Consider the following 10,898-nt stretch of genomic DNA (forward strand, 5'->3'; position numbering starts at 1 on the left):
GGACCCCGAGGCCCACCCTCACCCCGACTGTCTCTCAGGGCTGATAGAGAAGTCGGCAGGGGACCTGGATGCACTGGCCTTCGATGGACGGACCTACATCGAATACCTCAACGCTGTGACGGAGAGGTAACGCCCCCTCTGCTCCGGCTGTCCGTCCATCTGTCCTGTCTGTACGCCGCGCAGGGCCAGACGCCGGCCATGCCACACCCGCCCTCGGCTCCGTGGCCAGGAGGGCAGGCCCGCTCGGCCGGCCCACTGCCCCCTCCTCCCTCCTGCCTCTCACCTTCTCTGTCTCTTTGTTTCCAAGCGAACTGACCAATGAGATCCCAGCGTAAGTAGCACCTGAGCTTCTCCACCTCACTCGCACTCGCACATTCTGTGCCCCTTCTCTGTTCCTCGCACCCGAGGCAGAGGCGGGACTTCCCTGCCCGATGGAGGATGGGCGGGGCTGTGTGTCCTGCACGGGCTGTTTCCCAGCATGGAAGTGGGCGCTACCCCTTCCGGGATATGTGCTGAGGGCGGTCACCATCCACCCTCAGCTGCTGCTGCTCTCACCACATGAGCATCTGTGTGCGTGTGCGTGTGCGTGTGCGTGTGTGTGTGTGATGCTCCCATGTGTGCGCTGGGACGTCCGGGGTCTCCCACCAGGAGCCCTCAGTCTCCATTCTCCCCGCCTCATTGCCTGCCTCCTGACCTCTGTTCCCAGCCTGGGCCGTGCCCCCAGCTCTGTCTGCACATGCGAGCTGCACGTGTGTCATTGCTGGGTGTCATATGAGGGGTGGGGCAGGTGGCCAGGGTCCTCTTCCAAGGATGCTTGCTCCTCCTGCCTCCACCGTTGGAGAGGGGGAGTGGGGGCTGCTGCGGGCCCTTCCTGCACCACAGCCTTTGTCCCCTGCTCACCTGCCTCCCTCTCTTCCTGCTTCTAAGCCCCGAAGCTCCAGATCCCGGGGCCCTTCATAGGTAAGCACGTGGCACCAGCCCTGCCATCTGCCCGTCGCTCTGAGCTGTCCCTCTGTCCACCTCTCCCGTGTCTGCCGGTCCGGCCCTACCCGCCCCCCCGTCCATCTCTCAGCCATCTGCCCCACCCTTGGCACCTGCCCCCTCCTTGTCCGCCCGCCCCCTGCCGCCCTCGGGGAGGCCTGACCAGCCCTCTGCCCCCCAGCGAGAAGGCGCTGCAGAGCGACCACTTCGAGCTGAGCCTGCGCACCGAGGCCACACAGGGGCTGCTGCTGTGGAGCGGCAAGGCCACGGAGCGGGCCGACTACCTCGCGCTGGCCATCGTGGACGGCCGCCTGCAGCTGACCTACGACCTGGGCTCCCAGCCCGTGGTGCTGCGCTCCACTGTGCCCGTCAACACCAACCGCTGGTTGCGGGTCAGGGCGCACAGGTCAGCAGGGGCCCAGGGACCAGGGCGGGCGGGGCCCGGACCTGCCCTCAGGGCACACGGGGTCACTGGTGGCTGCCTGGCCCGAGGTCACAGCTGAAAGGGGTCCTTGCTGGTGGGACATGGCACCCTGACCTGACCCGACCCCCAGGCCCTCTCGTGGGGTCAGTGCCACCTTGTCCTGGCCCCGGGGGTGATGTGATGGGGCTCGGGCCCTCGAGTCACCTGATGGCTCCCCACCCTCACCCCAGGGAACAGAGGGAAGGCTCCCTGCAGGTGGGCAACGAGGCCCCAGTGACCGGTTCCTCCCCGCTGGGCGCCACGCAGCTGGACACAGACGGAGCCCTGTGGCTGGGTGAGCGAGCGGGGGAGGCCGGGGGCGGGTCTCAGAATTTGGGGGACAGACCCCAGGGTGGTGTGGGTCCAGGAGGCCAGAACGTCTCTGTTGGTCACTGGGTCCCCCCTGGGCACGAACAGGCCCCAGGTCACTCACCTGGGCATTCGTTGCCGGTGGGTCTCTCTGCCCACTGTGTCCCGGCCTGCCACCCCGGGAGTCCCAGCAGGCCCTGTGCTCGCTCTGCAGGAGGCCTGGAGAGACCGCCCGTGGGCCCGGCCCTGCCCAAGGCCTACGGCACGCGCTTCGTGGGCTGTCTGCGGGACGTGGTGGTGGGACGGCGGCCGCTGCACCTGCTGGAAGACGCCGTCACCAGGCCCGCGCTCCGGCCCTGTCCCGCCCCCTGAGCCCGCCGCAGCCCCGCCCCCCCGCTGTAATTATTTTATATTTTTGTAAACGTGTTGCTTTTTTGATATGATTTTCTTGCCTGTGTTTTGGCCGGAGGGACCCTCGGCCTGGCCTCCCTCCTGTCAAGGCAGGCGAGCTGCAGAGGCAAACGCGGGGCCGTGGGACTCTCGGGGCTGATGTGGCCACAGGGAGGCGTGGCTCGGACAGCAGCCTCAGGACACATCCTCCACCCGGGCCACCGTGTCCCAGCCCCTCCCGCTGGGCTCCCTGCCTGTCAGCAGACCCCCCAACACATGGAGCCCCACCTGACCAGTCTGTGTCCCCAGAGCCGGGAGCTGCTGCCCAGGTGGAGGGGCCCTCCCAGGCCTCCACTGAGCTGGACCTCGTCCCGCGGGGAGGGGCCAGCCCCACCAGGACTGGCCTCGAGCCTGGCGGCCCCTCCTGGGCCAATACTGTGACTTAGAGATGATGTTCCTGCTGGGGCCACCGGCATCCCTGCCCTCACTGTCCGCCAGCCCCCGGGTGCTGGAGGCAGAGGCCAGGCCCGGACTGTCCGGAGGCCCCCACCTCAGCTAGCCCTGCCACCAGGGATGTGGCTGTGTCCCTTCCCGACACCTCGGGCCCCATGAGGAACCCTGAGAGGGAGTGGGCCAGTGTGGTGTGGTTGGTGACCACTGCCCGGGCAGCCAGCGTCCAGGCCTGACCACCAACCAGAGTTCTCAGTGCATTGATTTTACTTGACGTCTGGGGAGTGGGTCTCAGGACGGCAAACCCTCTCTCGTCCTGGGGGGAGGGGTGGGTGTCCTCGTTGGAGAATGACGGGGGCCAGCCAGGTGTCTGACCGAGGCCCAGGAGTGGGTGCAGGGACGGCAGAGACGTATGCGAAGCCAGAAACGCCTTAAACTGCAACATCGCGTCTCATCCCGACCAGCCTGTCCCCTCCTGCACCTGGCACTGGGGTGTGGCAGCCCCAACTCCCATAGCTGGGCTGGGATGTCACCCACAGGCTGAAGGGAGCCCCTGTGTGTCACATTACTAACACCTCCAGTCTGTCCATCACCGTGAAATAAAGTCTGAACATGTTAAAGGCGCTGCATCTGAGTGTGTCCCCCCTCCCCACCCACCCCACCCCCACCCCCACCACTGTGCTGCCTCCTCTCCTGTGGCTTTTCTTAGGCCTCGGGCGCCCTTAGAGCCTCAGAGGGAGGGGGCCCTGCCCTGGGGTGGCGCTGCCTTTGGCGAGGAGACCCCTGCAGTGAGAATGGGCACACTTGTGCAGGAGCTGGTGGGGCAGGGCCTGTGCAGGCCTCGGGGTGGCCTTGCGGGCAGCACCCCGCACACTGCCCTGATGTGTGTGCACGTGGTCAGCCATTTCTGTGTCTGAGCACAGGGTCGGGCAGGAGCTGTCTGAGGAACGTGGGCCTGGGGGGAGCGAGGAGGGTGAGGGTGGCAGGGAACCCTCTTCACTGGTCCACCCTGTGCTCAGACACCCTCAGCCTGTGGGAGACCCTCAGTGGGAGCCTGAGGGGCTGGGCCTGTGGAGCAGCTGTGAGCCTCGAACCAGGAGCAGGAAAGAAGGGAGGGCTGTGTGGCCTCCTCCCGGAGCTCCTGGCTTTTATTCAAGGGAACTGTTTTGCCCGGCTGGCATGGCTCGGTGGTTCAGCGTCAACCTATGAACCCGGAGGTCACGGTTCGATTCCCAGGACACATGCTCCGGATGTGGGCTCGATCCCCAGTGGGGGGCGTGCAGGAGGCAGCCGATCCATGTTTCTCTCTCATCATGGATGTTTCTCCCTCTCCCTCTCCCTTCCCCTTTGAAATCAACCAAGAAAAAAGAGAACTGGGTTTTTTATTTTATTTTGTGTTGATAGAAAAAACACGAAATGAAAATAAATAAAAACACCCTAAGCTCAGGTGACCCACCTGCTGGCGGCGTCGGCATCCTCATCCCTGAGTCACCAACGCTGACGCCCCCAGAGATGTGCTTGGGGGATGCAGGCGAGATGCCACCAGGACGTCCTGCCCTTTGGGCCCCGTTGCCTCCAGGCCTGGCGTCCTGACTCGGCCCCCACACCAGGCCAGATACCTCGAGGCCAGCCTCACAGCGGCAGGCGGGTGGGAAGGACGTTTTCTGAGGGGAGCTGGGCCTGGGGAGGTCAGAGGTGCTGTGACCCAGGGGGCAGCACATGCCCTGCAGGCGAGGGTGACAGTGTCTCAGGCGGGAGGGGCAGCAGGTGTGAGGACAGTGGCAGGCCTTCCCTCTCCCCGCACCCACACCCTCTGCCCTGCTCCAGGCTCCCTCTGGCCACCTGTTGGAAACCCCCCATTGTCTTCACTAGCAGAGAGGTGTGGCCAAGGATCCCAGAAGGCTGGTGAACCTTGAGCCCTGGCACAGATCAGAGCTATGCACTGACTGTTTAGTCCAGACAATGGTAGCTGAAGCAACTTCCTGACCAGATAGTCATGTAAATCCTTTCTGATAAGATAGTCTGTCTGTTACCGGAATTGCCTGCCAAGGGCTATAGGTGTGTCCCAACTGAATAAAAGGATGGCCAGGCCTGAGCCCAAGCGGAGTCCTTCTCTTGCCCTGGGCTCCCACCTGGCCCCCCAATTTCCAAATTATTATTTCTTGTCTCATCTCTGTCATTTGTGCGCGGCCTTCTCCAGAGCCTGAACCCTGAACCACGCGGGATGTGGGCCATCACAGCCACCAGAGACGTGTCCCACCTGGTGGGTAGCCCTCCCCACCCTGGGCCTGACGCCAAGGGCAGAGCCGGGGGTCTCCAGGAGGGTCTATCTCCCCTCTAGACGCGGGCCCTGACCCTGCCTACCTGAGGCAGCAGCCCTCTCTCAACAAGCTCCCCCCATCAACGCCTCTTAAGGGCCAGGGTCGGGGGTAGGACCCCAGCAGGGAAGTGTATGAGCTTCCTGCCTCCGTGGAGAGTGTGACCGGAACTGGGCACTCCCTGCCCTTTCTGCCGATCTGGCTCCCTGGAGTGCAAGCATGTGCGCACACACACACACACACACATACACACACGTGTGTGAGCTCCGATGCTAGCATGCATGTGCCTGTCAGGGCCCACACAGGTATAACACACGTGTCACTGCTTCCTGGCACTTGGCACACCCCTCTTAGGCTTGGTGAGGGTGGAGGTCACAGGAGGGGTCACCCTATGACCCTGAGTGACCCCTAGATCACTGAGGGGCTGGACAAAGCCTGGTCTGCAGGGCACAGGGGGCTTCTCTCTCCCTGAGCAACGTCCTCAGCCTCGGCAGACATTGCTGGTCCCCACCTTCTCCCAGCAGCGCCTCAGGGGTGAGGGCCCAGGGCCCTCCGGGGTGTTGGGAGGAGGCTGCTGGCACAGTGGCCGCTGCAGGTTCGTGGCTGAGAGCGTCGGCCTGCGGACCGAAGGGTCCCGTTCAGTACTGGTCAAGGGCACGAACCTGGGTCACAGGCTCCTCCCTCGCCCGGGCCCTGGTTGCGGGCGTGCAGGAGGCAACCAGTTGATGTGTTTCTCTCACATCTATGTTTCTGTCTTTCCCTCTTCCACTCTCTCTGAAAATCAATGGAAAAATATCCTGGGGTGAGGATTAAAAAAAAAAAGTAGAAAGGAGTTGGGTCTCTAAGAACGTGTCAGCCGCCAAGCCCCGTGATCCGAGATTTACCATCCAGGGGATCTCAGGAGGAGGTTTTCCCGGGGGCCCCAGGGAAGCTGTCTGGGGGCCCTGTCCCCAGTTGTCTGAAGCCCCCGGCAGGGCAGGGGCTCAGAGGTGAGGCTGTCTGTCATAGAGGGCTGGGGGCATGGGGACGGATGCCTACCACCCACGGTGCACCCTGGCTGGACAGGGGCTGGCCTTGGCCTTGCTGTTCCTGGCAGAGGCCATGACCTCCAGGCGGGGAAAGCATAGGGACTGTCCTGGAAGCTGAGGGTGGTGACAGGGGGAGGGTCCCCCAACAGTGGCTGCCCTTCCAGGGGCCATGACCAGGTGCCCCACATCAAGGTCCAGAGCACAGGCGACGGACTCTTCGGACCTGTGTGGACTCTGGCCAGCACTGCACCAGCCAGCGTGGCGGGGAAACTGCTCTGCTAGCCGACGGGCGGCACCACAGGGCGGCCAGGACCCCTCGTCCGAGCAGAGAGCGGCGGCGTTTGTGTGTGCGCGTCTGTGTGAGTGTCCCAGGGCCCTCCACCCCCACGGCTGCAGCAAAGCTGAGGGGCTGTCCGCCTGCCCGCCCCCGGGTTCCAGGCACCCGATGCAGGGCGAGTGTGCACAGGGCCCTGCAGCTGCCTCGCCCCTGCCCTTCCGGCTGGAGATATGGGTGAGCAGGTTCTCCCAGCCTCGGTTTCCCCATCTGCACCGTGAGGCCTGAGGGTGCATCCCCGGGAAAGGGGGCGGGGCTGGGAGGAAGGCTGCCTTTCCCCTCCTTGCTGAGGACCAGGCTGCCACCCGGTGGCCACCCCAGGCCCTGCAGGGCCTACCTGCCCAGCCTCCTGCAGACTCTGGAGTGTGGGGGGGGGGCGGTCAGAGAGGGGCAGGACAGATGGTCTGGGTGGGCCTGTCCAGCTGCATGTCCTAGGAAGAGCCAGGGCCCAGGCTGCAGCAGACCTTGGCAGGACAAGAGACATTTGGGGGGAGGGCTGTGGCCCCCCAAGGGGTCCTCAGAGAGAGCTGGACGAGACATTGTCCGGAGCCCCGCCCCAGCCTGAGGCGGGAGGGACGTGAGCCACCTGGGCTTCTGGGCGTGCATGTTTCCTGTCACTGGAAACAGCAGGCAACTGACCCACAGCCCCTTCCAGAGGAGAAGCCAGGCCACAGGCCGAGCAGGTGTACACGGCCACCGGGCCACCTGCAGCCCACGGTGCCCGCCTCTGGGCCAGGTGCAGCAGGAGACACCTGTCAGTCAGGACGCATGCCCATGTGCTCACCCGGGCTTGGGCGGGCAGCTGGCCCAGCCTGGCTTCTTTAGGCTCAGGAAGCTCTGGGGAGTGGGGAGGGCCTCGAGAGGTCTGAACCCCATCTTGTCCTCCCAACCCCTCCTGCTCAGCCTTGGCCCTGCTGATCACTCCTTCTGGCCTTGGCTTTCTCCTCCCGGTTTATCCGGAGCCCCTCCCAGACCCCGCCCCCCGCCCCCCCCCCCCCGCCCCCTGCAACCTGCTCTGACCCTGCGGCCTGCCTCGTCCTGCCTGGAGGGGCCGCCACACACAGTGAAGCACTACCAGGTGCACCCGTTACTAACGCGGATTTTTTCAATCGATGGAGTCACACGTATGCTGATATACATGGGATTTGATAGGTATGCAATATTGTTGTATTGACAACAGCTTCAAAACTTCATATGTCAAATTTGCTGAAGGTGTTAACATCATAGATATTTTCACTCTTAAAAATGTCGAATTTCGTGCCAAAAAAAGAGCATTTGCGGGAAGTTTTAATTCATTACTTTATTTTGAAGAAAAAGTTTTATCGCATACTTCAGGAAGCTTATGGTGAACATGCTCCATCTCAAGACACTTGTGAGCGCTGGTTTAAACGCTTTAAATGTGATGATTTTGATGTGAAAGACAAAGAACGCCCAGGTAAACCGAAAACGTTTGAAGACCAACAATGACAAGCATTATTGGATGAAGATGCCTGTCAAACTCAAAACAACTTGCAGAAAGATTAGACGTTGCTCAGCAAACAATTTCCGGTCATTTACAAGCAATGGGAAAGGTTTTAAAGGAAGGAAAATGGGTGCCACATCATCTGAACGAAAGACAAATGGAAAACCGAAAAGTCATCAGTAAAATGTTGCTTCAACGGCATGAAAGAAAGTCTTTTTTGCATTGAATTGTGACTGGCGGTGAAAAGTGGATTTATTTTGAGAATCCCAAACGCACAAAATCATGGGGTGATCCAGGACAACCATCAACATCGACTGCAAGGCCAAATCGCTTCGGAAAGAAGACAATGCTCTGCGTTTGGTGGGATCAGGAAGGTGTGGTGTATTATGAGCTTCTCAAACCAGGTGAAACAATTAGTACTGATCGCTACCAACAACAAATAATCAATTTGAACCACGCTTTGATCGTAAAGTGACCAGAATGGGCAAGAAGACACAGCACAGTAATTTTGCTTCATGATGACGCACCATCACACACTTCAAAACCAGTTAAAGACACGTTAAAAGATCTTGCCTGGGAAGTATGAACCCACCCGCCGTATTCACCAGAACATGCTCCTTCAGATGACCACTTGTTCTGATCGATGGCACACGCACTTTCTGAGCAGCACTTCAAAACATAACGAAGTGGAAAATTGGGTCTCTGAATGGTTTGCCTCAAAACAAAAGTTCTATTGGGACGGTATCCACAAATTATCTGAAAGATGGGGGAAATGTGGAGCTAGCGATGGACATTACTTTGAATAAAGCACTCGTGATGTTTCTCTTGAAATTACCGTGTTTTCTTTGGTTACAAAATCCGCATTTTTGACCCGTTAAAAGTTAATCCACATTATTAACCTGTTAATAGTTAATCTGCATCATTAACCAGTTGATGGTTAATCCACATTATTAACCAGTTGGTGGTTAATCCGCATTATTAACTGGTTAATAGTTAATCTGCACTATTAACCAGTTGATGATTAATCTGCATTTTTAACCGGTTAATGATGGGGATTTTGTAATCAAAGAAAACATGACAATTTCAAGAGAAACATCAAATGTGTTTTATTCAAAGTGATGTCCATCGCTAGCTCCACATTTCCCCCGTCTTTCAGGTAATTTGTGGGTACCGTCCCAATAGAACTTTTCTTGTTTTGAGGCAGACCATTCAGAGACCCAATTTTCCACTTCTTCGTATGTTTTGAAGGGCAGGCACCAGCACCTGCATGGGCATCGCCATGGTGAGCCGCACCCCACCTCCCAGCGCAAACCCTTCAGAGGATCCTATGGTCCGAGCGCCCGAGGCATGAGTGATGAGTGGGAGCGCCGGGGGCAGGGCGGTGTCCCCGCCAGGAGGCCGTGGGCACAACTAGGGCACGGGCGCAAAAACCCAGAACCGGGTCTCCGCCCACAGGACCCCGGAGACCTCCGGCAGCGGGTACGAGGGCCCGCGTGCCTGTGCCCCGTGGAGCTGAAGCCCCGTGAGGGGGACTGTTTACCCCATGGGTGAGGCTCGGTGACTGGGCTCACCCCCTGCACCGAACGGCTGCCGTTGGATTCCTACTCAGGGCACATGCCTGCGTTGTGGCTCCATCGCCGAGGGGGCGAGCAGGAGCAGCCGATGGCTGTTGGCTGTTTCACTCTCACATCGATCTTTCTCTGTCTCTGCCTCTCCGTCTCTCTCTCTCTCAAAAAAACAATAAAATAAAGAAGAAGCACTGTGTTGCGGACAGCAGCCTGGAGCTTGTCCATGAGCCTGCCCGTCAGACCTGGACACTGGCAACGGGGAGGGCAGTTGGGAGATCCCAGTGTCCTGGCCCTTCTGGGACTCACGGGTGAGGGTGGGGGGGCAGGGTTTCAGGGCTGTGGCTTGTCTCTCAGGGTGAGAGGCCACCAGTGACCACCTGCACGGCAGGGAGTGACCATGTGTGACCCTGTGCTCCACATGCTTGAGTGTCGGCCTGCATGTGTGACCCACGTGACCAGTGAGCTGGTGGCCAGTTGTGCTTGTGCCGGCTCCTCTGTACCTTCCATGCACACGATCCCCTGTGTCCTGAACATGACCCCTGCCTCCTGCACATGACCCCTGTGTCCTACACATGACCCCTGCCTCCAGAGCCTCCCCTCAGCCATGCCCGCAGTGGGGTGGTCTGGGATGTGGTCTGGGCAGCAGTTCAGTCCCTGCTGTGTCCAGGCCTGGCCCAGACCATTACATTGCAGTCACAGGTGGATAAATGCTTGTTGAATGTGTGAGATGCTCATGTGACCACATGTGCAACCTCACATGCCTAGCCCTGCCCGTGATGAGGGCGAGGCTCCGTGTATGGCTGACGGGTGTGTGTGCGTGCTGACTGGGTGCAGTGTCACTGTCATGCGGTCCATGGTCATGGGCACCACCCCGTCCCCAATGGTCTGTGGCTCCGTGTGTTCCCCGTAAAACGCCTGTTCCCGTGCTGTGTGATCGCTGGGGCCAGGGAAAGGTTGTGTTCTGGCCCCCACGAGGCCCATCTTCTCTGGGGTCCCCACCCCCCAGAGGCTCAGCTGCGTGCAGCAGGAAGTCCAGGGCTTTGGGGTGAGGGGTGAGCAGGCTGAGCCAGAACCGGCCGGGCCGCTCCTGGCCATGCCAACCTGGTGGTGCAGGGTTCCTGGGGCTGAGGGCAAACCCGGTGGGGGAGGGGCCTGGCAGGGCTTGACCCTGTTACCAGCCAGGCCCGGGAGGGGCTGCTGGGGGACTGTGGGATGTGGACGGTTGGACATACATCAGCAACTCTGCTTCTGTGCCCCCATGACCCTCGGTTCCTGGGATTCAGGGGTTCTGCAGCACCCAGTCAGGCTTCCCACGGGATCGTAGGGCCCTGACTTCTTGGGGGTGCGATCCAGTATAACGACGGCTGAGGAGGGGGGGCTCTGGACCAGGCCATGCCTCCCCCGTCCCAGGTGCTCTGGGTCCTCCCGCCTCCCTCGGGGAGCCTCCGGGTCCTGGGGGGCAGCTAAATCCCAAACTGCCCCAGCGCCTCCGCAGCAGAGGAGACAGGAGTTGCACCCGGAGGCTGGGGCCCACCTGCCCTAGGGGCTGCTGGGAGTTGGATCCAGTGGGGTGTCCTCTGGATTGAGGCTCTCTG

At 60.7% G+C, this 10,898-nt stretch overlaps 1 protein-coding gene across 8 annotated transcripts in view; it reads left to right on the plus strand.

The window, feature by feature from the left end:
- AGRN (agrin) overlaps positions 1-2,191 on the plus strand; it is a 31,767-nt gene extending 29,576 nt beyond the window's left edge. For 3 of the 8 annotated variants that reach the window (XM_080652545.1, XM_080652546.1, XM_080652552.1), the window contains 6 exons: positions 39-126; positions 308-331; positions 928-960; positions 1,163-1,387; positions 1,636-1,739; positions 1,968-2,191. In XM_080652545.1, the coding sequence (XP_080508671.1) occupies positions 39-126; positions 308-331; positions 928-960; positions 1,163-1,387; positions 1,636-1,739; positions 1,968-2,125 (632 nt within the window). In that variant the 3' untranslated portion in view covers positions 2,126-2,191. The remainder of the gene's footprint in view (positions 1-38; positions 127-307; positions 332-927; positions 961-1,162; positions 1,388-1,635; positions 1,740-1,967) is intronic. The other 5 variants (XM_080652549.1, XM_080652547.1, XM_080652551.1 and 2 more) reach the window with 3 other exon arrangements.
- The last annotated feature ends 8,707 nt before the right edge of the window (positions 2,192-10,898 follow it).

Source organism: Plecotus auritus (assembly GCF_963455305.1).
Source record: "Plecotus auritus genome assembly, chromosome: 2".
NCBI classification, from domain to species: domain Eukaryota; kingdom Metazoa; phylum Chordata; class Mammalia; order Chiroptera; family Vespertilionidae; genus Plecotus; species Plecotus auritus.